The sequence below is a fragment of the Chiloscyllium plagiosum genome, chromosome 28 (assembly GCF_004010195.1).
Source record: "Chiloscyllium plagiosum isolate BGI_BamShark_2017 chromosome 28, ASM401019v2, whole genome shotgun sequence".
In the NCBI taxonomy this organism is placed as follows: domain Eukaryota; kingdom Metazoa; phylum Chordata; class Chondrichthyes; order Orectolobiformes; family Hemiscylliidae; genus Chiloscyllium; species Chiloscyllium plagiosum.
In genome coordinates, this window is record NC_057737.1 from 39870454 (window position 1) to 39897479 (window position 27026).

A 27026-nucleotide genomic window follows, 5' to 3' on the forward strand; every position below is an offset into this window, starting at 1 on the left:
CTCCCATGTCCTTACCACCCCATACCCTCCCCTTCCACCACCCCTACCTCTCCCTCACCCCTCCCAAATTCTCACCTCCCCCAAAGCCTCACCTTCCCCCACCCTCATCTCTCCACACCTCCTCCCATACCCTCAGCTCTCCCCAGCATCCCCTTCCTCCACCCCCACTTCCCCATTCCCGTACCCTGGTTGGCTGAAATCCAGGCTACTGCCCCCATGAGGGTAGATGTCCACCTCCAAGAATTCTTGCCCGTTGACAGTGGTGAGCAAGCCAGGCTGGCAGTAAGCCCCTCGGTAAGCAGCCGCGGAGTAGGCCAGGCTGGATGAGTTGATTGCAAAGGTCTCACTGGAGCTGGCTAGGTAGGCCTGACGAAGTCGAGGTGAGGTGTTGAGGGGGTGGGGGGAGAGTGGGGCAACGTTTCCATGCTGGTGGGGGGAGGGAACCACTGTGGGAGACTGTCTGCCCAGCATCAGGGGGAAGCTTGAATGTGCCCTACCCCAGAACCCTCAGCCAGCTGCCAGGGTATATCTGGTAGCCTTGATGAGTGACCAAACTCTGCAGGTAAAGTATCAGTGGCAGCAGGAATTATCCCATGGGTTGGAGGCCTGGCATCTACTGGTATGGCCAAAGTGATTCACAACCTATCAATAGTTTTGATGGTGCAGCCAATTTGCAAATTGTAAGATGCCTTGAGCTGCAAATAAGGAATTTTCAGTCTTGTTGACCAGGAAGATATATGACGTTAATGTCTCACTTGTATCGATTGTCATGAACACACCGTGATGCCTAAGAAAGGGTCTGACCATCAGCTGAATCCCACTGTGGCCTGGACTTGGTCGGCTAAATTGCCAACTCATTCCAGATGCATTGTGGTCCCTGTTTATTGCAGCCTGCTCTTAATGACGTCAGTGCTTGAAAGTCATAGCCACCACTTTGCTGCAGTCCCAGGCCAACAGCTCGAGAGCCAAACGTAAAGCATGAGGCTTTTATCAATGTAGCGAGCCTGTGATCCTGCAGTGAAGTGTCATTGTGGATTACACTGCTTACATTTGCAGTGAGCTTTGAACCCAGATCTCAGTGGCCCTTCCCCAAGCCAGCACTGACCTACCAGACAATGGAGAATACCAGCAGCAACTTGGAGGTTCTCCATCAGTTACAGATTGGAGCAGGAATCTTTGTCCTGGAAATGATAGTACCTTCTGGTTAAGAAAGTTTGAAAGGTCTTGATATAAAGTTGCGAGCTTGGTTGGTGCACAGTGGCACTGAGCTGGGGTTAAACAAGTTTAGGCTTCTTTCAATAGACTGTCTCCCAAGGTGTGCTGTCTAACCATGCTGCCTATGCCAGGCTGTGCTGCACATTGAAGGTGTGATGCCAGCTGCAACATCCTCCCTATTTATGCCAAAGATTCTTGTGGCATTACCCCTAAGCTTTACAACAGTCTGGATGAATGGGTATTTGTCGGGCTATTCTAGCTTTCTTCCCTAACATTGCCTGAAGACCATGATTATTTGTTCACCATGAGAGCAGAGGAGTACTCTCTGAAACCAAGGGTCTACATTAAAGTGTTTCAGAATCTTAAAGTTATCTCATTTCCAGGCCTACTTGGTAGGAAGGTCAGAGTGGAGGAGAGGGTATGCGTCGTGCAACGTGCTGCATTATACACAAAGAAGCATCAACTCACAGGCTATACTTGCCTTCCTCTCCCCTTCACCTATTAACCCTCGGCAAACTAAGACACTGATCTCTTACTTACAATCACCAACTTGGACCCACGTATTTGTTTCATAAGTTTCAGTGCTGCAAAGTCTCTTCTTTTTCAATGAGAAAATGAATGCACTCAATTTTAACACGATTGTTTGATTTGTTTTGGACTGAGCTGGATTTGGAGATGAGGCAGATTTCTTCATGTGGATGGCGAAAAGAATGCACAGGCCCAAATCAGTCAAGGGAAAAGCATGTATTCACATGAAGAAACATTGTCGAGAAGTTGCAGCTTGCATACTAACTTTATTAGGCTTCTGGAACTTTCCTTTCTTGATGTCGGTTTCAGATTCTTTCAATGTATCACTGATGCTGCCACTCGTTTTTTTTTATTTAAGCCCCTCACTGTCTTATCGTTAACTGTGGCAGGAGGGGACAAGAAGCACAATGGTGAGATTCCACACGCTTGCCAAATAACACTGCATGTTATATTGTGTGCATGGCTTTGCTGCAGTGCTCCTGCCTTTGGACAGTTCTGGGGTGCATTGCTGACAGCGTGTTCCTCTTGGTCAGTGTAGCAGTGAGGCTGCCTCACGGTTGAGTGGGGCTGATGGTTTCGCTCGTGCTATACAACAGGCTGCGACCTTGTTTAACTCTGCAGCAGCACTGATGGTGTTATCTCTTGCTTGCTTTTAGAAAACTAACCGTCTTCCTCACTGTAAGGATCTACATGTGCCAGGAACAGTATAGCACACAATGCTGACTATAGAGGACATGCAGGTGGGAATGTGTGCCAAGGTGAGGGGTACTTAATGAGAAATGTATTAATATTACCTTGTGCTTTCCTTCTTTGGCTTCCACTCCTCCTTGAAGTCACTGCTTTGCCTCTATCACGATGGAGCTCCCCAGCCCAAGTGTGTAATTGTCACATTATCTACAAGCTGAGAGCTGCTTAATGAAGACAGTTAATGACTTTAATGTACAAACAAGCCTGAAGACTTTAGACATTCTTGACCACAGAGGATGCAGTGATTCAGAGTTCTGTCATTAAGCCTCTTATCATCTCATTGGCTGCCCAGGAACCTAGTCTTCAGGAGGGCCAGTTGTTACATCCTGCGTATGAACACGAGTCGTAAATTAGAAGCCTCCTGCAAATAGTTGGATGTGTATCAACAGAGACCTTTACAATTGAATATGCTCCCTCAGACTAGACTGAATGGTTTCCTGCAATCTAGTAACCAAAACACCCAGTATAATTAGGCTGGGGCTCAGGCTCCACATATTACAGCCCTGTGCCCTCCAAGATTCATGGTGCTCCATTGTTTTGGCCATTTGGCTTCTATTGGTGAGTGCGAGAGTGATGCATTCCTGCAGTGCATGCAGACATCCATAATTACTGCCCTCAAAGGATCTGCCAAACAGTCTTCAATAGTCAGAAACACAGGATTGACAACAATGGAAAGAACCTCCTGCCCTCCCTAATAACTGTGCTGGATGACTTCTTGTGCGCTTTGCTAGGCCTCTGTGTTGTTACTGTGAAAATGGGTCCTTGAGGAATACTTGGTGGTCCGAGAGAACGATTATGTTGCAGGCTTCCTGTGCCAATCATGAACGGCCTTTATCTGTGGAGGGGGCATCAGGATACACGTTGTCTGATTGGGGCCTACAAACTCTGCCAACCACATGATGGATCCAAAACACCAGGATATCTTGCTTCATGATTCTTTCCAGAATACGACATATTTTTCAAACCGGTATTATCCCTGACAACAAGAATACGATAAAATGTAATTTTACAGCAATCGAGCAGAGCAATTTATTCAGTAACCAAATAGAGGAAAGACCAGAGACAACAGGATATTGTCTTTCTCGATGGAAGGTAACATTTGTTGAAAGAACTTCTAAAAAGGATTTGGGATTCCTTCAGAAATTTACTTGGTGAGAGGCTGTCAGACCAGGTACACCTGAGTGAACGATTTCATTTTTTTTGGTTCACCTCATTTAACTCTTTTGTTAGGTGTCTTCTGAGCATCAAGATGTGCAATTGCATAAAATATAGATGCTTTCTAAAGACTCTTAAGTTGGCTGTGTTATGGTTACAGAAGAAGATTACAGTATCGAGTTAGAGTATTGCTTCCCATGTACATTACATTCTTCCAATAAACAACTCCTAGTTTAGCCGTAAACACCTGGTCTGTCTGCATGATGTTTTCTGATCAATGTATAAACAGAAATCCAGCAGTGCGTCACTCACTGGGTCTAGCTCAGAGGGATGGTGGAGAGTCAGCACTGCATGTTCTTACAGAGCCATGCCTGGCCTTTGCTCATTGGAGTGGGGCTCCCTTGGTGAAAGCATTAGATCTACTCTGGGCATTTACAATAGGATTGATATTCTCTTCAATTTATTCAAGCAGCGATAGCTGAGGTTGTTAAAATGTCAGGTATGTGAATCCCATTCACCATGCCCGCAAAGTTACATCGCGAGATATAAATCTATTTATGGAAATTAGATCTCACAAATCTTTTCCTGGGATTGTAGTCCTCTGAAGAAATTCGAATCCAAGTGGCTCTTCCTCCACTTTTTGACAGCAGCCATGAGATGGGGTCATAATTAGCAGTATTTTAAGGGTTACTATGTTGCCCACCTAGTGCTGGCTAAAATATATAGGACGTGTTTGAGAGAAGCAGATGATTCATAACTGGATCTGCAATAAAAGGAGTTGAGGCTGGAACAACTTATTGATGTTGTTCTACTCTGAATGCTTATGGAATTTCTCTGTGGTTCATACCCGTGCTAAATTAATGCAGAGGAATTTCACATGAGTGGCAAGTGTTTGCATGAAGAACACCAGTTGTAATTTCCACTCTATAATCAGGACCGAGTGAGCATTGAGGGAATACTGAGAGTTCGAATCTCGACCATTACACCTCAATAATATTACTGATATGTTTACAGGCCATTGACAGCAATAACATCCTGAAAGAGAAAATGAAGATGAAACAGTCAATAGAAGGTAATTTCCAAAGTAACTTGAAGTTTTACTTGACGATATTTTTATACAACCTATGAGCTCAATTCTTACTTGTTTTGCCACCTTTTAGACTTAATAGACAAACTTGGTAAAAGGGAAAAGGATGTTTCTTCAATGTCTTCACAGATTGAGTTATTAAAGACACAGATTGTCGGTAAGTCAGTTGAAGACAGAAGTCATTTTGTATCACTGTAATGAAAAAATGCAGAGATCTGCTTTCTACATTACGTAAAAAATGAGCAAACTTTGGGAAGGGATGTCTAAAATTTTGATAAAAAGCAATGTCTTCCTCTCTCCTTTTTACATCATATTCTCCAGTACAGAAAGAATGACAATTCATGAAAATGAAGAGATATAAATATTGAATAAGAGCTTGTTATGCACTCTTTTGTGTGTAGAATATACTTGCTGAACTTATTTAGGTAGAAGCGGCCAGTTTGTTTCTCAAGGCACAGTGGCTCAGTAGTTAGCACTGCTGCCTCATAATGCCAGGGACTTGGGTTCAATTCTAGCCTTGGGTGACTGTGTGTGTGGAGTCTGCATGTTCTCCCTGTGTCTGTGTGGATTTCCTCTGGGGGCTCTGCTTTCCTCCTGTATTCCAAACATGTGAAGGTTAGGTGGATTGGTCATGTGAAATTGTCTTTAGTTTTGCAGGCTAGATGGATTAGCTATCAGGAAGGCAGGCTGACAGGGATAGAGTGGGTGTGGGTGGGAAGCTCTTTGGAGGACCAGTGTGGATTTGATGGGCTGAATGGCCTGCTTCCACACTGTCAGGATTCTATGATTCACAATAAGTTTGAAGTGATTTCATATTAAAATCCTTTCATGGTCTCATTATTCTGTGTCTCTGTAATCTTCTTCAGCCCTATAACCATCTGAGATCTGTGTTCCTGCTCTTGTACACCATACATTTTTTTTGCCCAATCATTGATGGTTGTGCCTAAATGGCAACACGCTCTTTGACCCACCCAGAACCCACTCCCCAAATCCCCTTAACTCTCCACCTTCCTCTTGCTGCCTTTTAAGGTACCATTGCCACATTCCACTGAATACCTGTGGTTGAAATAGAACTTTGCATTCGGGAATGACCTAGCTGAGCTAGTGGAAAATAATGAAAGATAAGGGAAACTGGAACTGCATTTATTTGCAAACCCTCGATTATAATCAGCTAATAACTTGTCGGGGTTTCGCACGGTGGATTTGACTGGGTGTGTAGTTTCCCAGATATAGAACTTTCTACAGTGTCATTCTGTCAGATTAGTAACCACACCTTTTACTTCCGCAGCTCTAGAACACAAGTCAAAATCTTCCGAGAGAAAAGCCGATGCAACAACAAAGGAGAAAGCCAAGCTGGAAATGGAGCTGGAGGCCCTGACCCGTAAATCCCATGATGCTTCAGGACAGCTGGTCATCATTAGTCAAGAGCTGCTGAAGAAGGAACGGTGAGAATTCCCCGTCTTTTAAAGGCTGGAGATGCCATCCTTAAAGTCTGTACGTGGTGGGGAGGGGCAGCAAGTAACCTTAATGACCAGAGAGGCACGATTGAAAATGGGGCTAGAGAGGCAGACTGCTGTGAGAATTTTTACAAATGTGATTCAGTAACCAGGGAAGGAATAATACATCTGTATAAATACCGGTCCCGCTAATTACTCAGCAAAGAGTTCACACCAGATGTCGGAAAATTGTCTTGTGTTTGAGGCAGGTTGTTTTGGCGGATTATAAAACAAATGCTATTTTTGGATCCTGTTGAGCAGTTTATATCAACAATGAAGTGAAATATTGCCTTAGGCTGAACAACGTGGCTTGAAGTTAGACTCATTCTGTGAAGCTGAATTTAAAAGCTGTTTCACCTTCCCTCTGACTGATCTGAACTCTTTAAATAGCTGCACCTAACTTACTGTCACCAATCAAAGCAGAGTCCTAAAATCTCTGGCTAGTGTAGTAATTAAACATTACAACTGTGTTGGACCCAACCAAATAATGTGTGATGGCCAACAGTTTTCACACTGTTTATAAACCATTCGCTGTTTTTTTTTATTCTCAGTAATAGCGAAGCAGTTCTTCCAAAGAGCAGCAGCATTCACATCTGCAAACTCAACGCTTGCCTTTAAAACATTGCACCCTGCAAAATGCATCTGGTCCTTGGATATCCTGCATGATTGTCCTTAAGAAAGTGAAGAGTTAGGTTTGAATTGTTCTGGGTTAGCCACAGGCTGACTGGTCCTGTTCAGTAATTGTTGTGTACACAATCACTCACACAAACATTGGCTATCCCTCTGTTCAAGGCTGATGTCTGTTCAGGGACACGGGTTTACATGTGACTGAACATGTGGCTGCAGACCTTTGACCAGAGTGCCTCTCAGGTAATTGAGCATGCAGTGCAGGATTCAGTCACCCACTTTATAAAGTTCACACTTTAACACACTTTCATTATTACTCCTCAGCTTTGCCATCTCCAGTTTAAATCATAACAATAAAATGGTCTCCAATTTCCAAACATCCGACTAACAAACATTTGTACTTGTGAACACGATTCCATACAGGGGTGTAATTTCAAAGATCTGACATATGAACATTTCCTGTATTTACAGCTGCTGTATGTTGGCCTGCATTGTTTTCCAACTTGTGCACATATCGACTTGCTAATGGACTCAGGAACTGTCACAACCCGGGCACTGCGTGGATGTGTAATGGCACGGGTCTGATTGGTTACAAATGCCCTAAACACCTACCCATTGGGACAGCCTTCGCCTTTCTCTCATCTCTTTGCTATTCCATACCTTTATCCCATCTTCTCTTCTGCCCTGTTTGCCTCTGTTACTTATTGGCTTTCTTGTTCCTTTTTCAGCCAAAGGACTCCCTCTCCTATGTGTCGACTAATAAATATTTTAATACAGTCAAGAATAGCTTCTTCCCCGCTGATACCAGACTTTTGAATAGATCTCTTTACTATTAATGTTGATCTCTCTCTCTGCACCTTTTGGGCAGCTGTAACACTGTGTTCTGTTACTCTGATGTATTTGTAAAGTGTGATCTGCCTGTAAAGTGTATAAGACAATACTTTTCACTGTACCTCAATAAATCAAATCAAATCAAATCAAACACCTACCAAGGTCCCATTTCCAAGAGCCCCTGGGAATGCTGAAATTCACAAATGTGGAGCTCATCAAAACTATGGTTAAAAATATCATGTGATTTTTTTGTACGCGGATATTGATTTTTGTTACTTATTTTTTGACGCAGATCGGTGTATTCACGGTTTGGACACGGGATTTACTGTACAGTGTTTTTACTGTTTAAATCGATCCTGCTCAATTTGGCTGGGATCTACTCAATTAATATGGAACAAGCTCATACCATACTCTATAAACTATTAATATTGATACCAACCAATGAATTATAGCATTTTTCTCCAGGAGAATTTTGTAAAGGTTAATTAAAAATTTAACAAACCCTTTTCTGTAAAATTACTAAGTCTTAGCAGCAAGGTCCCAGAATAATTTGGTTATTTTTGAGATGTTGGCTGAATTCTAATAGTTTCCTAATGGAAGAAAAACCCATTTATTTCATTCCGTTTGCTGTTTGTAAGACAACGTTGCAGACAACAAATATTTGACTTTTATTGATGAAATATGCCCTCCCCTCTCATACAAAAATCAATCCCGCTTCAAATAAAAAGATATTAAGAAAGATGATTGGGGATTTATGAGGAACTGGAGGTGGCAGGATTTCAGAATAGAATTCCAGAGCTGAGTGACATAGGGAGGGAATATCCAACAGACTAGATTCCAAGAAATACCAGGATTAGGGAGGGTGTAGAGCTTGTGATGTTATAGGAATTGAGAGGGACGAGATCCTAAAGGTATTTAGAATTAGAATTATGTTTTATTGTCATGTGTACTGCAGTACAAAAGTACAGGAGTACAGTGGAAAGTGTACAATGTTGCCATATGCAGCATCACCTTAGGTACGAACTACCTAGTTAGACATCTTAGGTATTAAAATAGAGAAATAAAGAAAGAAACTAAAAGTTCAAGTACTGGGATGAGTATTTTGAATTTGATGTGTTTGGTAAGCAGGAGCTCATGTAGAGCACTAGGGAGAACAGCAACTGGGACATGGTGCAGGTTATGACACAATTGGAAGGACTTCTGCTGAACTGAAGCAAACAGGAAATTCAAAGCCAGTCAACAGTTAATTTGAATGAAGTCCAAAGCTGAAATATGCCGATGTATGAACCAAATGAGAGTATTGTGGAGGTGAAAGGAGGTCTTGAAGGAGGAAAAGGACATGGGATTGGACATAAAGTTATGGTTAAATAGGGTGACTGAGATGCGTATAGTCTGAATTGACCTATCACAGGCTAGGAAGGGAGAAGCAATTGGAGATGAGGAAGAGGAAGATGGAGCAGAGGCCAAAGAGGAAAGTATCTCTTATCCCAAACAAGCTGTTGAATAAGCTATCTGAACATGGAGGCAGTGCACAGTTTGCGAGGTTCTGATGAGGCAAAATTGAATCCATGATGAACCAAGATTTCTGCTACACTCCGACGAAGTTATAGTAGATGGAGGGACAGAAGGTCTGAGGAACTCTGGGGCACTTGTTTTTCGATGAGATTGTAACATCTAGGTCAGAAATAGAAGAGTAGATGATTGAAGAACTCCAAAGGACCTCTGTGCAGGGAGCAAAGAGCTGCTCAGATGCTGCAGCTATGATGGGAGAGATAGGAAGGAAACCAGCTGAAGGCAGTTGGACTGAACTGGATAATGGTACAGAGGAATGAAAGGCAAGTATTATGATGAGCCATAACAAAGTCAAAAGAGAAAAGGCCATGTCATGAAAGCCTGACTGGATAGAGTGAACCTCAGAGCTGTGAGAAAAATGGGTTCAAATTTGGAAAATAATAATCTTCAAGGAATAAAAACAGACTGGAAATGTTAGCAGAGAGATAAACAGGATTAACCTTCCGGATCGATGGTCTGTGCTGCTGAATGTTCCTGTTTTAATATCAAATTTCCAGTATGTTGCATTCATTCTCTGCACTGGAGCACTGAGGAGAGAAGAGAGCAATAAACAGGAGGCTAGTGTTTCACAAGTACAGAAGGGTTTTGGTCAGGATTTAAGAAGGGGAAATGTGAGGCTAAAGAGGGAAGGCATAATAGCTGAAGAGAGGGAAAACGTTTACAATATCAAGTAGCAAGGGGACCAGGAAAGACAATCTGTGACTGAAACGAGGGGATTGAAGGTATGGTAGTTACATTTGTAAATGACACAAAGCTAGGTGGGAAAGCTAGAAGGAAAGCAGAGTTCACATTTCGGGTCCAGACAGACATAGATAGGTTGAGTGAGTGGGCAAAAGTCTGGAAAATATCAAGTTGCCTTTACAGGAAGAATAAAAAAAAGCAATATATTATGAATGGAAAACAACCGCAGAATTCACATTCTCCCTGTGTCTGCGTGGGTTCCCTCCGGGTGATCTGGTTTCCTCCCACAGTCTAAAGATGTGCAGGTCAGGTGCATTGGCCATGCTAAATTGCCCGTAGCGTTAGGTGCATTAGTCAGGGGTGAATATAGGGTAGGGGAATGGGTCTGGGTGGGCTACTCTTCGGAGGGTCAGTGTGGACTTGTTGGGCCAAAGGGCCTGTTTCCATACTGTAGGGAATCTAATCTAATCTAATTCCAAGGTGCAGCAGGATCTAGCTGTTTGTGTCCATGAGTCGCAAAAGTTAGTGTACGGGTGCAGCAAGTAATTAAGGAGGTAATGGCATACTACCCTTTATTAAAGGAGGAATTGAACAGGTATACATGGTTTTGATGGGAGTATATTTTGAATGTTTTGCAGTAATTGGGTCTCATTTAAGGAAGAAAATAATGCACTGGAAGTGGTTCAGAGGAGGTTTACCAGATTAATATTCAAAATGAGCAAGTTGTCTTATGAGGATGGACTGGGCTGACTGGGTTTGTGTCCTCTGGAGTGGAGGAGAGTGAGGGCTGACTTGACTGATCTTTATAAGATACAGTGCACTCTTGGGACAAGGTGGATGTGGGAAGAATGTTTCCTCTTCTGGGCAAATCCAAAAACATGGTGTTTAAGAGTTAAAGGCCACCCTTTTAGAATGAAGATAATAATTTTTCTTTTCTCTGAGAGGATCATGTGACTTTGGAACTCACTGCCTCAGAACACATGAAGGTGGAATCATTGAATATTTTTAAGGTAGAGAGAGAGAGATTCTTGGTGGGTACAGGATCAAAAGTTATTGGTGGAGTGGCAAGTTTTGAGTTTAGTTTAGTAAATGGAATTAATTTTCCAATAGCTGTTCATTTCATAATGAATCAATTGGATTTATCAGCATGGATGAATGTTTATTTGAATCAATTATAGTTTATAATGGGCAGCACGGTGGCTCAGTGGCTAGCAGTGCTGCCTCACAGAGCTAGGGACCTAGGTTCGATTCCAGCCTCTGTGTGGAGTTTGCACATTCTCCCCTGTGTCTGCGTGGGTTTTCTCCAGGTGCTCCACTTTCCTTCCACAATCCAAAGATGTGCAGGTTAGGTGAATTGGCCATGGTAGATTGCCTATAGTGTCCAGGGATGTGCAGGCTATGTGGGTTAGGGTAGGGGAGGTGGGTCTGGGTGGGATGCTGTTCAGAGGGTCAGCATGGACATGATGGGTTGAGCAGTCTGCTTCCACATTGTAGGGATACTATTTGACATATTTTCAGGGAATTTTCTCAGTAATACTCTCACCTGCATCCATAATTTCAGCAGACGTCCCAGAGAAAGCAAATGGACAGGATTATAGTCGGCCTTCCCTCATTACAGAGACCCTTTGTTGAAAATCCACATGAAGTTTCTAGCCACGTTCTTTTCAAGTGAGACACCTTTTGAGATGTGACACTTTAGGTGTGTTGCTATAAGTGTTGTAATGTTAGAAAAATGCAAGACTTCTAGTGAGATGATGAGGAATTTTCCTCAACGATAAATGTTTGGAAGAACACAGTGGTCGTGGTTGCGAGTGTGTCGGGGGTGGGAGGGCTTTCGGTTGGTCGGTCCTCCCTCCGGGATAACCTGGTGCTGTGGCTGCATTGAGCCAGGCTTGGAGAGCAACTTCTCAAGCACCAGGCCTCTCAGTCTGGCTTTGAGCTCTCATAAAGGAAATTACAGTCCGCCTCCTTAAATTAACCTTAAGCAGTCCTTGTAGAGCCAACTCAGCTACCGATTGCCCCCATCCTGCCTCAATGGAATTGGCCTGGGGTCTTGCTGGAGCCAGAAATCTAGCTGATTGGGATGCTGTTAGACCAAGCACAAATCTACCTGGGCTTGAAATCAAACTATTTCTCTTCGATTTCAAAATTCAGTCGAACTAACAATATCATGGTCACTAAGCATTCGATCTGCACTGGATTGAGATACTTGCACATAGATGATCATTTGTACTTCTCCCTTCCTCCCACTCCCACTGGTTTGCGTCTGACTCATTGCCAAATCTCTCAATTATTCATGAAACCAGGAACCTCAATGAACTGCGCTCTTTGCTGTTGGAGACCAATCGTCACCCCTGCGGAGGGGAAAAGGACCTCAGCCGGGAAGTTCACAAAGCTGAGTGGAGAATGAAGGAGCAGAAACTACAGGAAGACATCAAAGTTCTCCGAGAGAAACTGTATGGTCTGGTAAGTAAAGAGCAGCTCTTTTAATCATTGCATATTTTGCACAATTTGACAGCAGCATAAGTGAACTGAGCAGTTGATTAAGTTTACCTTCATAGATTCACAGAGACATAGAGATGTACAGCACAGAAACAGACCCTTTGGTCCAACTCGTCCATGCCTACCAGATATTCCAATCCAATCTAGTCCCATTTGCCAACACTTGGCCCATCTCCCTCTAAACCCTTCCTATTTCTATACCCATCCAGATGCCTTTTGAATGCTGTAATTGTATCAGCCTCAACCATTTCTTCTGGCAGCTCTTTCCATACATGCACCACCCTCTGTGTGAAAAAGTTGCCCCTTAGCTCCCTTTTTTTCCCCCTCTCATCCTAAACCTATGCCCTCTCGTTCTGGACTCCCCCACCCCAGGGAAAAGAATTTGTCTATTTACCCTATCCATGCCCCTCATTATTTTATAAACCTCTATAAAGTCACCCCTCAGTCTCCGACGCTCCAGGTAAAACAGCCCCAGCTTATTCAGCCTCTCCCTGTAGCTCAAACCCTCCAACCCTGGCCATCACATTAAGTTAATTATCTTTTGACGAAAATGTTCAGATTAACTTTTCTGTAATTTCTATAGTCTGAATCTGGCTCCATTTTTGTTGGATGTTAGTGAGCTATAAAAGAGAAAGAATCAGTCATAGTTTGATTGTGAAGCCTGGTCAATGACTATTGGGTGTCATTATACAGGTTTGTTATTGACAGACTATAGACTGTTCTGTTAAACCTTGGAATGCAAGAGTACAACAGAACTGACATAGAGAGGAAAGCACAGTTATTCAGGTTTAGATCCAAGCTAATCAGCGAGAGAGAACCAAAACCACTTTCTTTCTCAGTAGTTTATTTGTGACGCAGTGTCACAGCTCCTTATACATCTCAGTCCTATCAGTTTCCCCTCTGCAAGGACCCAGTTAATCAATTAATCATTGACTTTTGACTTCCATTTTGACTTTGTTGGGAATTGTCAATGATGTTGCCTGAAACTTTTAAGTTGATGTTGTTGTATCAAATCAGGTGGCTGCTGCATTGCAAGGACACAGGCAGTGACTAAAGGTCCTCTTTGCAGTTTATACAGACTGTATGATATTGAACAGTTAAAAATAAGAAATCAATCCATAGTTTGTTGAATGTATAATTACTGATTATTTAAATCAACGTTTGTGCAGTTCGAGAGACAGCACTGTCGATACAAGTCCTTTCCAGTTTATGCTTATGACTGGAGTCTTTTGGAGGTGATGGACCTGAGCTCATGGCTGGAAAGCCCATCGGGAGCCCCTTGTTACCTCTTTCCAGGAAGGCCTTCCCCTGTTAGGTGCCACTCCAGCATTTCATTGACCGGGATCAAGGAGTTTGGGATCAGAAGCCCCATCCTCTCAGCTGCTGGCCAATTAGGGGTCAGCAGCTGAATTGAATCAGCAGCGCCACTGGGAGACAGTGGCTACTCCCAATATAACACCCACTTGAGGCCAAGGTTCATTGCTGGATCCCAGGCCTCAGGAGGGCGATGGTGAGAGGTGAGTATGTGAGCGATTGATAAAGGGACAAGGGAAAGGTTCTCAGAAGGCACTTTCCTTCTGCTGCCAGGTCCCAGGGATCCAAATCCTCTCAGCCTCCTCTGTCCCTGACCAGACCATAATGCCCCATGCACCAGTTTGTTTGGCATGTAGTGAGCCTTTCTCCCGCCCCTTGGTTAATAGGAGCATTTAGTCTCCAGTGGCCTGCATGCCTTGGACTTAATTGAGGTGGAAGCCACTATCCATCCACATTGAGTACTACCACCCCACCCAAACAGGGGAAGGCACAAAATTCAGCCCCTTATTTCTAGGTATATATACATATACTGAGGCTGGGATTGTTTCTAATTGATGAAACTGAATAAGCTGGGCTACATAATGTTAGGACATTAAAGGTTATTTGCGCCACAACTTCAATGCTATATATTATTCTTGACATTGAACTAGGACAAAAAACTCTTGTGTTATATTATTATCTAGATCAGCTTCATAACAGAGAGAGACAAAGAGAAACAGAGGACAGCCCATGTTGCCAAGGTATATTTAAATGATGCAATCGGGTTAATTCTGGAATCTAGAGCTAATTAATGGATCACCGTTGAATGCCTTAATTAACTCAGTGTTCCAAAATTATAAATCCTGCCCGATATTCACTTTGTGCATCAGGAATATTCCTTAAAGAGGCTGAGCTTGGGCTGAAACACTTTTCTTCCTTCTGCTTTTTTGTGTTACCTCATTGGCTGCAAAGTGCTTTGGGTTGTCCCGAGATTGTGAAAGGCACTACATCAATGCAAGTGTATCCTTTCTCCAGGGAGGGAAACTTTGAGTTTGTTTTAAAGCCAGCACTTTGTTCTGCTTTTTTGCTCCTTTGCCTTTTCTTTTGACAAATTTTCGCAAAGCAACTGCTTCTGATAAAAGGTGACTGCTGTCCCCCATTGGGTATTGCTCCACCATATATTGACAGGATCAGGTATTCCAAGTTGTAACCCAGAGATATATTTAAACCGACTAGACCCAGAATTCTGCAATCCATATCAGTCACGATCTAATCTAAATTGAATGGTGGTGGAGTAATGTCTAATTCCTCCCAATGGAAGCAGACCTCACTTTTGCTGAGAAGATATGTAATCATTATAGAGTGGCTGCACTCTTGCTGAGCATTATGGGTAAGCTCTGCCTCCATTTGTACATGACTGACTGACTTCCTTTCTCCTGCTCTGTCTGCCGTAAAGGGAGAAAGGCAGATCTATTGAGAAATAACTGAAAGAAGAAGAAACACTGAAAGGGGAAGCAAGGAGAATACCTCACACGCTGGATGATAGCTCCCAGAACCCAGTGAAGCTGCCTTTACACCTCACTGAAACCATCATGATATGCTGCTTTTCAGTTCACCATTTAGCACCTGTATACTAAAGCAGCTGGAGTGAAATAGATTGTTTCTATTTTAAATATCTATCTAGTTATTCATCCCCTCTCTCTCTCTCTCTCTTTTCCCCACACCACTCCCCCCCTCGCTAGGGTACTGAAAAGTACAAACCCGATCAAAAGCGGCGCCCATCCTCGCTGCAGGACACGGAAACTGACACTGAGATTTGCAAATTGCAGCAGAGGCTGGTTAACACTGAGGAAGCCCTGCGGAGTGCACTGGAGCAGAACCAACAAATGGAGAGACTGATGGAAGCCATGCAGGTAAGATCCGAACCCCAGATTAACCCTTTCCACCCCTGTCTCCATCACTCCCCTTCGTTCCTTGAAAGCTTTCTGCTTGATTAAACACTTCTGTCACGGTAACACTGATTTGTGTGCCTAGATTCCTGATCACCTGTTGGTAGTTGCTGATGCTCTGTGTTGAAGTTGTAAAATGGCTCCAGTGTAAAAGAGATTAGCTTGCACCTCCAGTCTCTGGGCATTTGGAAACCGAACAAGATCTGCATCGGGACTTCTCAGTTGTGCTGATGCAGGGACTCAGCAGGAGTTACCCTGGAAGTTTAAAGTGGAATTACTTAGCATCTGGGATCCTCTGCAAAGCATCCTGATCCTGATTTTGTGCTGGATACTTTAGGGTCTACTGATTTACTTTCCTCAACAAGAAATGTGAAATGAGAAAACAGTTTGATCTCCCAGGCAACTATTCGACTGCCCATTCACTCCCTCCCCAGCTACGACCCGAAGTACGACCTTTGACCCCCAACTATCCCTCCACAGCCGTGACTCCCAATGACACCCTGACCCTCTGAATCACCTTCCCAAACCCCGACTATACCCTCTGAGCTTCAACCTCCAGCTCGACGCTTTGAATTCCCAATCGGATCATTTGATTACAGCATTCTAATTGGACACACTGCCCCACCACCTCACTATCCTACACCTACCTTCCTGTCCCCTCTGATCCCTCACCTACCCTCCTGTCCCATCACACACCCTCCTACCCATCACCGAGCCTCCTACCCCTCCTCACCCACCCTCCTACTCCCTCACTACCTCATCCATATACGTCACAAACTTGCCTTCCCTAACTCGCTTCTCATAGAAGCTTTGGGACATTAAAACGCAATAATTGGTGTAATATAGGGGCAGCACATTGGCTCAGTGCTTAGCACTGCTGCCTCACAGTGCCAGGGACCCAGGTTCAATTCCCGCCTCAGGCAACTGTCTGTGTGGAGTTTGCACATTCTCCCCATGTCTGCGTGGGTTTCCTCCGGGTGCTTCGGTTTCCTCCCACAGTCCAAAGATGTGCAGGTCAGGTGAATTGGCCATGCTAAATTGCCCATAGTGTTAGGTGCATTAGTCAGAGGGAAATGGGTCTGGGTGGATTACTCTTCGGAGGGTCGGTGTGGACTTGTTGGACCGAAGGGCCTGTTTCCACACTGTAGGGAATCTAATCATATACAGCAGCGAGTGGCATTTGTAGAAGGGGGTGAGACTCTGACAGAGATTCCCTCTGCTGCTTCCTGAGTCCCAAGAAGAAGGATGGGCCCGAAAACAGTGAGTAAGTCACTGTGGAACTTTGTTCGATCCAGATTGGAAGCTGGCATTCCGAGCTGGATCAGGAGATTTGAGCCCGTGGAAGCGGTTTTCCTTGATGTGTAGAAATATTGGTCAGAATTGTGTAGAACCTTATTTGCTGCCTGCCTGACCATCACAGTGGTTATTGATCATTCTCTTAACCAGTGATATACCTAACTTTTTAATAAAACTGCTGGCTTTTGCAGTTTTTCTTTTAAATGACACCACGTTTGATGTTTGCTTTTTTTTGTGGTATGGATTAGATGTTACTGATGGTAGTTTTCCCCTGCTGTTGTTCTCGGTTTAATAGACACTCGATAGCGCAGGCTCTGCCAATGGAGTCCATCAGCGAGGCCAGCACGAAGCAATGACCGACGGCAGATGCTTCAAGCAAGAGGTGAGCAACAAGCTCGGCATTTTAACGCGTTCAAACAAATATCTTCACAAGTTTATATTTTTTAAAAAGTGAACACATCAAATAAACAACCGTAAAGCATAGAACATGGGTCGATATGAAACCATTCTGGCTGACAGACCTACTCTGTGTACAGGCTAAGGTACAGCTGCACCGAGACAAGCCCCAATGCCAAACTTCTGAAAGTTACTCACAATCAATGGGAGTGGGAATGTGGATGGGGTCAGGGTTAATATAAGTTTCCTTAAATCCCACCTCCCCTCCAGAAGCTGGGGTTTCTCTCAGTTGTTGGGTTACCTGAGAGACAAGTCTAATTTTCTGAATTTGCCTATTTGCCAAGGGGTGTGTTTATGGGATGTTGCTATATTAAAACAGTTACTTAGCAATACTTACTGTACCTATTATTCTGCTAAATTCTGTTAACTTATTCTACACTTATTAGTGTATTTTAACTATAGTACTGAAATAAGTTGTATTTTGAGGGGGTCTGGACCATAACAATATGCAAACTGTTCCCGCTCATCAAAGGTTGGAGAACGTTATTATCAAAAGTAGTATATGTGATGCGAGAGAAAAACCACATAGTTAGGGTGTGGAATGCACTGCCTGGAACTGTGGTGGTGGCAGGTTCAATTGTGGCATTCAGGAGGGCACAGGATAATAATTTTAACTTGAAACAACGAGCAGGGTTTATGGGGAAAAGGCAGGAGAGTAGCACTACGTCCTGATGCTTTTCTCGAGAGCTGGTACAGAGTGAAAACTGAAAGGCCTCCTCCTGTGCTACCACACTTTGGTGATACACTGCATGTGGTTTTCCACCAGATTACTGCCAAGATACCAGACATGATTCACAGTGTCTGGTCACACACCAGCTTGAGCTTAAAGGAAGTGGCACCCCTTTCAGCTGCAGCATATGGCACAGTTGGCAAGCAGCATCCACAAACACAGCGGGTATACAGTCATTGGCAGGCGACACAATGGGGAAAGCTGCACTCCTAGTGAAGCAACATACTCGGTCTCTGGAAACAGCGAATGAAACGTAGTCATCTCTCAATTCATAAAAACTGTCAGTGACCTCCCCCACACACAGTGGATGGTGAACTGTGTAGTGGATAAAATAATGAGATGGGGTGGTCCCCAGACTGGAACCTACTTGCAATATGGTCCTCCCAGTCCTGCCTTGGGCTAGTGGCAAATTTCTGTTTGGACATCCTTTCATCTCTCACATTATTCCTCAGTCAGGCTCAGGGAAGTAGAATTGCTCCCTAAACAACCCTGAGTGGTTATGGCCTCCTCCTTTTGATGACGGCCTGAAACGTCGATTCTCCTGCTTCTCGGAAGCTGCCTGACCTGCTGTGCTTTTCCAGCAGCTCCTCCTTTTGAGTTTGTTTCCCTGTTCTTTTCCTCCTCCTCCTCCTTCCAGTAGCTGGTCCTGTTCTGGGTGACCTCTGCTTATTCTGCAAGTCATACTTTAATTCGAGGGGCAGTCCAATGGTGCACCCATGGCTGCAAACGACTGGGGTTTGATCAGAAGCCCTGAAGCCAGGACAATGTTTCACTGCCTGCCACATCCATCCTGACAGAGCTACACAATTCGAAATAGCTGGAGAAAACTCTAACCACATGTAGAATTGTAGCAGTAAGGAGAAGGCAGAAGTTCCATGCTCTGATAAGGCAACATGTCTGGCAGCATCTGTGGAGAGAAATCAGAGTTAACGTTTCGGGTTCAGTGACCCTTCCTCAGAACTGATGGTAGCTAGGCATAAGTTGTTTTTTTTATATACAGAAGATAGGATAGGGGAGGGGCTAAAGAGTCAACAATAGGTGGAGTTAGAGCCGAAAGTTAAAGAAGAACAGTTGGACAGACAAAGGAGTGGATAATGATCAGCCTGGGAGGATGAATAGCTACTGATGGAGACTGTTAGTGGCTAACAGTGTATAGACTGGGTGACCCCTACATTCTGCCTGCAAAAAAGACCCTGAGCTTCCAGTTGCCTGCCACTTTAATACATCCCCCTGTTCCCTGGCCAACATCTCTGACTCAGACTTGCTGCAGTGCTCCAGCGGAGCTCAGTGCAAGCAATCTCATTTTCTGCTTGAGAAACCCTACAGCCTTCTGGACTTAATATCGAGTTCAACAATTTTAGGGTTTGAGGCACCTTTTCCCGTGTCCTTACCTCAACCCCCACACACCGGGCCTTGTTATCACATGGTCTGCTATGACACATCACCCATTGTTAGCCACTCACAGTCCCCATCAGTAGCTATTCACTCTCCCAGGCTGATCATTATCCACTCCTTTGTCTGTCCAACTGTTCTCTCTGTTTGTTTGGGTCTATCTTCACCTTTTGTTTACTCCTTACTCCCAACCCTGCCATCCCCCCACCCCATCTTCTGCATAAAAAAACATTTTCCCAGCTACCATCAGTTCTGAGGTAGGGTTACTCGACCTGAAATGTTAACTCTGATTTCTCTCCACAGATGCTGCCAGACCTGCTGAGCTTTTCCAGCAATTTCTGATTTTTGTTTCTGACTTCCAGCAGCTGCAGTTCTTCCAGTTTTTGTTTTGAAGCAGGGACACACTGCTTTCTGCACGATGGCTGGTGCTGTAAATACAGCCTGCCAGTAGATGGCACTATTATAGCATTATCCATCTCTGCAAATTCAAAAGAACATTTCATCGTGTTGAATAGACAAGAACAATCAACTCATGTAACATGTTTGGAGGATTTCCACTTCAGAAACTCGACTGAGATGGCAAAATCTATTTTGTGTGGGCCCTTTGATAGAAAGAGCATGTCTTTTATCCCATCAGTATAGGTTAGAGTTACTATCTTTACAGCAATGTGTTTGAGACCAGAATGTAGGGATTTGATTCCTGGACACTGGATTAAGCAACATGAGAGAAACCTTAAGGACATTTAAACAGTTTTTAAAAATTCTTCTTTTATTTTCCTTTGATTTAGTTCAATGGGAATAGAAGTTTGCCTGAGTGGGTGATTGGAATATGGATGTTATGTGACATATGCTCCAGGATTAACTCTAATCCGAGTTGGTAATCTCAGTGCAGACTGGTTTTAACTGAGTCTGAAGATGAAAGTCTAGCACCTAACCTACTGTCCAATTAATAAATAGTTTTTTTAAAAAATTGAAGTTTCTTGTCTCAATCTAGCCATGAACTAACGATAATCTAGGACAGAATATTTAAGGCCACATATTTTCGAGAGTATCAGAGATGATTCAAGACAACGGATTGCTCACAAACTTGTTTCTATCAGACTGTACATGGAGGTGAAATAGGAGAAGTGACTCTATCTCCCAATCTTCTGTGCCTTCACAGGATTTCTCGAGGTCTCGTTCTCCGCAGCGCCATTCTGACTCCAGTCGTGCGAAACAGTTATTGGTCACAGAAAACAGAAGAATTGAAAAGCTCTTCAAGGAAATGTGCGGGTCTCTCTGCATTTCATCTCTCGCCTGATAGCGGTGGTAGCAACACAGATACTGAGAAACTTGTTGAGCTACCAAAGGTTGCACTGTGATGTGTTTAGATATCCCTTGTCATGCCCCTTCATGTCACTGAGTCCCAACCTGAGCCAGATTGTGTGCTCTGGAAAGGCAAAGTACATGGGTGACGTGGTGGCTCAGTGGTTAGCACTGCTGCCTCACAGCACCAGGGTCCCAGGTTCGATTCCAGCCTCGGGCGACTGTCTGTGTGCAGTGTGCACACTCTCCCCGTCTCTGCGTGGACTTCCGCCGGGTGCTCTGGTTTCCTCCCACAGTCCAAAGATGTACAGGTTAGGTGAATTGGCCTTGCTAAATTGCCCATAGTGTTAGGTGCATTAGAGGGAAATGAGTCTGGGTGGGTTACTCTTCGGAAGGTCGGTGTGGACTGGTTGGGCCAAAGGGCCTGTTTCCATACTGTAGGGAATCTAAATGGGCTCAGGAAAAGGAGCATGTTCAGACTCATGGTAACCCTAGTCTGTCCCAATGTGTGTCTAATGGCCAGCACAACAAACTTGATAGAGCTTTGGGTTTGAGCTGCCCTGTGTCTCTTCACCTCGACCTGTAGTTGACATAATTTATTCCAATCTGTAAAGACACCGGTACATTTTAAAAACATCTTCAAACTTTTAGTTAATAATGAAAGAATAATACAAGAAAAGGTCATGCCCATGCCCTTTGACTTTTATTGCAATGAAAGATGCAAAGCACCATTGACTAAACAAACCACCTTCAGTTCTGAAGAAAGCTACTTTTAGTTAATAATGAAAGAATAATACAAGAAAAGGTCATGCCCTTTGACTTTTATTGCAATGAAAGATGCAAAGCACCATTGACTAAACAAACCACCTTCAGTTCTGAAGAAAGCTCGCTGGACCTGAAACCTATCATTTACTCCTAAACACCTTCCCCACCCCCCTTCCCCATCCTATCTTCTGCATGAAAACCAACATTTTTCTAGCTACTATCAGTTCTGAAGAAGGGTCACTGGACCTGAAATGTTAACTCTGCTTCTCTCTCCAGAGGTGCAGCCAGACCTGCTGAGCTTTTCCAGTAATTTCTGTTTTTGTGTTCGATTTCCAGCATCTGCAGTTCTTTGGTGTTTTGACTATTGACTAAAAATTTCATGGAGGCAACTTGTGGAGTGGTATAGCTCAGAAACAGTCCCTTCCATCTGAATCATCCATGCAGACCACAGATCCTAAATTAATCTAGTCCCATTTGCCAGCATTTGGCCTATATCCCTCTAAACCCTTTCTATTTATATATCCATCCAGATGCCTTTTAACCAGCCTCCCATCACTTCATCTGGCAGCTCATTCCATCCACTCACCATCCTCTATGTGAAAAGGTTGCCCCTTACATCCCTTTTAAATCTTTCCCCTCTCACCTTAAACCTATGCCTTCTAGTCTGGACTCCCCATCCTATTCATCCAATCCATGCCCTTTCATGATTTTATAAGCCTCATTCAGATCACTCCTCAGCCTCTGATACTCCAGGGATGAAAATCCCATCCTATCCAGCCTTTCCTTATCATTCAAACCTTCCACTCTCAGTAACATCTTTATAAATCTTTTTTGCACCCTTCCCAGTGTAAAAAAACATCCTTCCTACAGCAGGGTGACCACACTTTAAACCACAAAACGAAATATTCCCTATTTTCTATTAACACAACGGAAAACACAGCACCTCGCAGATTAACTTTGCAGTGTTCTTTCAATAGATGTTCAATTCTCCCAGAAACAATTCAAGATGATTCTTAGCTCCTGAGGATTTATTTCTGTTCTTGCTGTTTGTAAGTTTTGAGACTTATAATTTCAGATGTCTGTCACATGATTTCTTTCCCTGAAGATTGTCTCTCCAGTTCAAGCTAGATAAACCTTCCAGCTTTCAGTCTTCCCAATCTGAGATTGTGTTTGCGTTCACCTTCTTGCCTGATAAGCCACAGTGTATTATCACTTGCAACACTCTCACTCTCCCAGATCCTTACAGACTAACCACCTTTGAGTTTTCAAGGATATCTTAGACACTTGCCTCTCCAAAGTCCATTTCCATGGCAACATGAATCGTATGGGCTTTGGATCCAGGTAGAGATGCTGATTAGCTTTCTTTAAAACTCGAATTCCATTTTATCGTGGAAGTAAACAAGCATCATCAATACTTTTCAGTGATTTTGGAGATTTTTAGATGATCCTATTGTTAGCACATAGGCTGCTGCCATGGTCTCCAAGTGTAAAACCTTATACTCACTTCCTTATAAAAAAACCGAATCCCTTTTTAATCTCTAACAGTCAAACTGTCAGGGCCTTCTATCAAGCAGATAGAGAACAGGGTTTATGACTGTCTTAATTTTATCTTAAATTAAAGTCTCAGTCCCAAAATATAACAATTTCATAAGTTGTAAGCAATTGGACAAGGACATCAGAGAGACCACTCTCCCTCAAAAATAATAATGCTAATTAATAAAAACAAATAGTGATGTTCTGTTATGAATTACCTTGTTCCAGATCCTGTTTATTTGACCTATTTGATTTTGATTTGCAGTGGGACAGAACAGTTCCTATTTTTACCATGACCTCACTTCCTTAGATTCAATATTTCGGAATGTGTGTTTTGAGGTTCCATTCCACCAACTTTGTCTGCTCCCATTTTTCTGGGGTAAGATATAGGTTTAAAATGTTCCCTCAGCCTTCTGTTATCAAAGCAATTGTAAGAGCTGATTGTTTTTTACTCCAGCCTATATGTTGAGGATTTCAAACGGGGGTAACTTCTAACCAAAACAAATAACTTAAAAGTTAACTTCTGTCTCTCTTTACAGAGAAGAGATGAGTGTTTGTGCTTCTCCAGAGTCACTACAGCTAAAAGGTTCAGGAGACGTGTCCAATAGACAGTCCACATCAACAGATCGAGGCGAGTCGACAGAAAAGGTCAGTAACTCTCTTTGAAAACTCTTACATCATCAGGGCAATCCTCCCGGGAATTGCCAGGTTTTGAAGAGAATCAGGAACATGCTGGAAAAATGTTGGGGATATTGACAAGTAATGGTCGCAGGATATCAAGTTTCATTGTTGGAAACTCTTTGTTGCTGGAGAAAGAGAAGATTGCTGGCAAGGGTGAAGAGTTCCACAGTTTGAGGTATTAGGAAAGAGAGAGTCCTGGTGGTAAATGCTGCAATGATGCGGCTGGAGTTAGAACAGATTTCAGATATCAGAAAGAAGGAGGCTTAGCAAGTTCAGAAGCTCAACGATCATTGTGAGCATAAAGAAGATGGATAAGAAATGGATAGGATGGAGTGAGAGAGATAGAGACAGGATAAAGGACTGGGCTGAAAGGAGGTCAAAAGGTCAGCCAGCTCATCATCCAAATGTCGATGGAAAATGTTTTACTTCTGAGATTAGAATCAATTTTATTTTGTTGGATTTCTCCCTCTGCTTATCTGTATAGAAGACCTTTCATTCCTCTTTTGTTTTATGTTACAACTGCTGAAAGTTCTAAAACTGCTAAAGAATGATACACTGAGCCAGTCAGTGAGCAGCACCCATATAGATGGTGCATTCTTCCTCATTCCTCACCTTAGTCCAGTCTCTTCAATGCTAGGTCTCTTTGCCATCACTTGTGTTTCACTGACATTCTCAGAACAAACTTGTTGAGCTGCATTTTCTGGTGATTAGTGAGCGCTGGGCGATTTAAAAAGATGAGGAGATAGTGAGGACTGCAGATGCTGGTGAGTCAGAATCGATTAAAGTGTGGTGCTAGGAAAGGTACAGCAAGTCAGGCAGCATCTAAGAAGCAAGGGAGCCACACTTTATCGGTATAAAAAGATTAACACTGTCCTCTCTTCGGTCAGAATCTCAGCCTAATTTCAGGTTTAGATTTGGACAATTTAAAGAGCTCACAAATGGTATGAGAGGAAAATTGTGCATAAGGAAGGAATAGCGAAGAAGAAACGTGCACATCTCCAGTGCTGATGCACCAAGCTCTGAAATCATGTGCTCTCGTGGTGGCAAATTCCTGCCCACAGCAGTTTTTATTTTACTCCTCATCTCTCCTATTCTCATCAAACCGTGGCTATTCCCTGGAATAGTGTTTTTGTGCAGTTCACTGTTATAGAGTCATACGGCATGGAAATAGACCCTTCAGTCCATGCTGACCATGTACCCAAACTAAGCTAGTCCCACCTGCCTGTACTTGGCCCATATCCATCCAAACCTTCCCTATTCATGTCCTTACCTAAATGTCTTTTAAATGTTGTATTGCACCTGCATTTGCCACATCCTCTGGCAGTTCATTACCCACACAAACTACTCACTGTGTAAAATAAATTGTCCTCATGTCTTTTTTTTAAAAACTTTCACCATTCACCTTAAAAATATGCCCCTTAGTTTTGAACTCCCCCACCCTAGGGAAAAGACCTGTCATTCACCCTGTCAATGCCCCTCATGATTTTAAAAGCCTCCATAAGGTCACCCCACAGCCTCCTATGCTCCAGTGAAAAACGTTGCAGACTATCCAGTCTATTTTGACAACTCAAACCCTTCACTCCCAGTGGTAAATCCATTCTGAGCCCTCTCCAGTTTAACAATATCCTTCCTATAGCACGATGACCAGAACCCCACACAGTACTCTTGAAGAGGCTTCATCAACATTCTGTACAACCTCAACATGACATCTCAACTCCTACACTCAAACACCTGAGTAATAAAGGCAAGCGTGCTAAATGCCTTCTTAACCATCCTGTGTGTCACAAACTTCAAAGGATTATATACCTGCACCCCTAGGGCCCTACCATGAATTGTCCTGCCCTTGTTTGTTTTACCTCACATTGATCCAAATTAAACTATATCTGCCACTCCTTACTGTTCCAACACAATATGGTTAATTAAAATTACAAAGAGAAAATAAATGGTGATTGTTACAAACCAGTAGAAGCAAATGGGAAAACAAAATACCCAGTTTTGTTCATGTGCCTGTGTGTGTCTGAATCATTAATTCCCAGAGTGTGGGAAACTTGCATTTGGACTTGTGCATATAGAAGTGGTTTCAGGGAGCAGTATTCTCGGGTGGAGGAGATGGGAGAGAATTTAGACTGAATGAAGGTGAGGCAAATTTGTCTTGGGAGGGATGAACGCAGCAGCAGACCATATTCCAGAGAGATGGAGTTTCTGGGAATGGGGATGAAGCTACCTCTGAGGGTAGGCCTGAAGAAGATTTGAAGTGGTAGCCAATCATTTTGAACAAGACCAGGACATTGCTTCACTGGTGCTGCCGGTAGCCAGAGAGGATGATACTGGGTTTCGCTGGTCTTACGCTCGTTTACAGCTTATTTGTTCACTCTGCACACTTTCACTTCAAATCCTTTATAATCTTTCTGCCCAAATCTAGTGGATCTGATGGACTCTAATCGCCACAACCCAGGATCGGTAAACACAAACAGAAATGGCTAGAAAAGCTCAGCAGGCCCGGCAGCATCTGTGAAGAGAAATCAGATTTAATGTTTCGGGTCCAGTGACCCTTCCTCAGATCTCCAGATCAAAACTACAGTGACAGTGGGTGGTGTGCCTGTAGTACTGAGTCACTGACACTAGATGGCAGGAAGGGGCCCTGTCATAACACTTGACTGAACTGGAAAGGACATTAAAATTATTCCTAATTTCGTGGTTTGGATGTCAGGAGGGATGTTGGATCTGACACTGGGTTGTGTGGGATGAAGGAAACTTGCAAATCAATAATAATTTTGACAGCTACCAGCTCCTGTGGCTTATTAAGAGTAATGTGCTGTGAAAAGAAAGTTACCATTGGCTTTCCCCACTCACGACAGCCAGTAGCTGCCACACCCCAAAGATCCTGTAAAAAGTAAACTGGGACATTGCTGTGTGTTTGCACCAACAATGACAAGCCTCACCTAGGCAAAGAGTTTCCCTAAACCTGTCCACAGAGTAAGCCCTTCTTCATAATAGGAACATCCCTGTCAGGGCATACCTTCCACACCTGCATGGGGGCATTGACTCCATCCATCCATCAATTCATCCGTCAACAAATAACACATGCCCCTCCCCATCACCTGTCCACCCCTCAGTGTTTTCCTCTCGTCCATCTCCACATCTCTCTCCCCTTCTCCTTTCCCTTCCCTGACCTCTCCCCCAGC

The 27026-nt window shown here is 43.5% G+C and overlaps 1 protein-coding gene across 1 annotated transcript in view; it reads left to right on the forward strand.

Moving 5' to 3' along the window:
- The window catches only part of clip2 (CAP-GLY domain containing linker protein 2), a 142674-nt gene that overhangs the window by 113084 nt on the left and 2564 nt on the right, over positions 1 to 27026 (forward strand). The window contains exons 11-18 of the mRNA XM_043718733.1: positions 4660 to 4717; positions 4806 to 4889; positions 6021 to 6177; positions 12246 to 12405; positions 15477 to 15647; positions 17275 to 17361; positions 20720 to 20823; positions 23700 to 23808. Coding sequence (XP_043574668.1) covers positions 4660 to 4717; positions 4806 to 4889; positions 6021 to 6177; positions 12246 to 12405; positions 15477 to 15647; positions 17275 to 17361; positions 20720 to 20823; positions 23700 to 23808 — 930 coding nt within the window. The remainder of the gene's footprint in view (positions 1 to 4659; positions 4718 to 4805; positions 4890 to 6020; positions 6178 to 12245; positions 12406 to 15476; positions 15648 to 17274; positions 17362 to 20719; positions 20824 to 23699; positions 23809 to 27026) is intronic.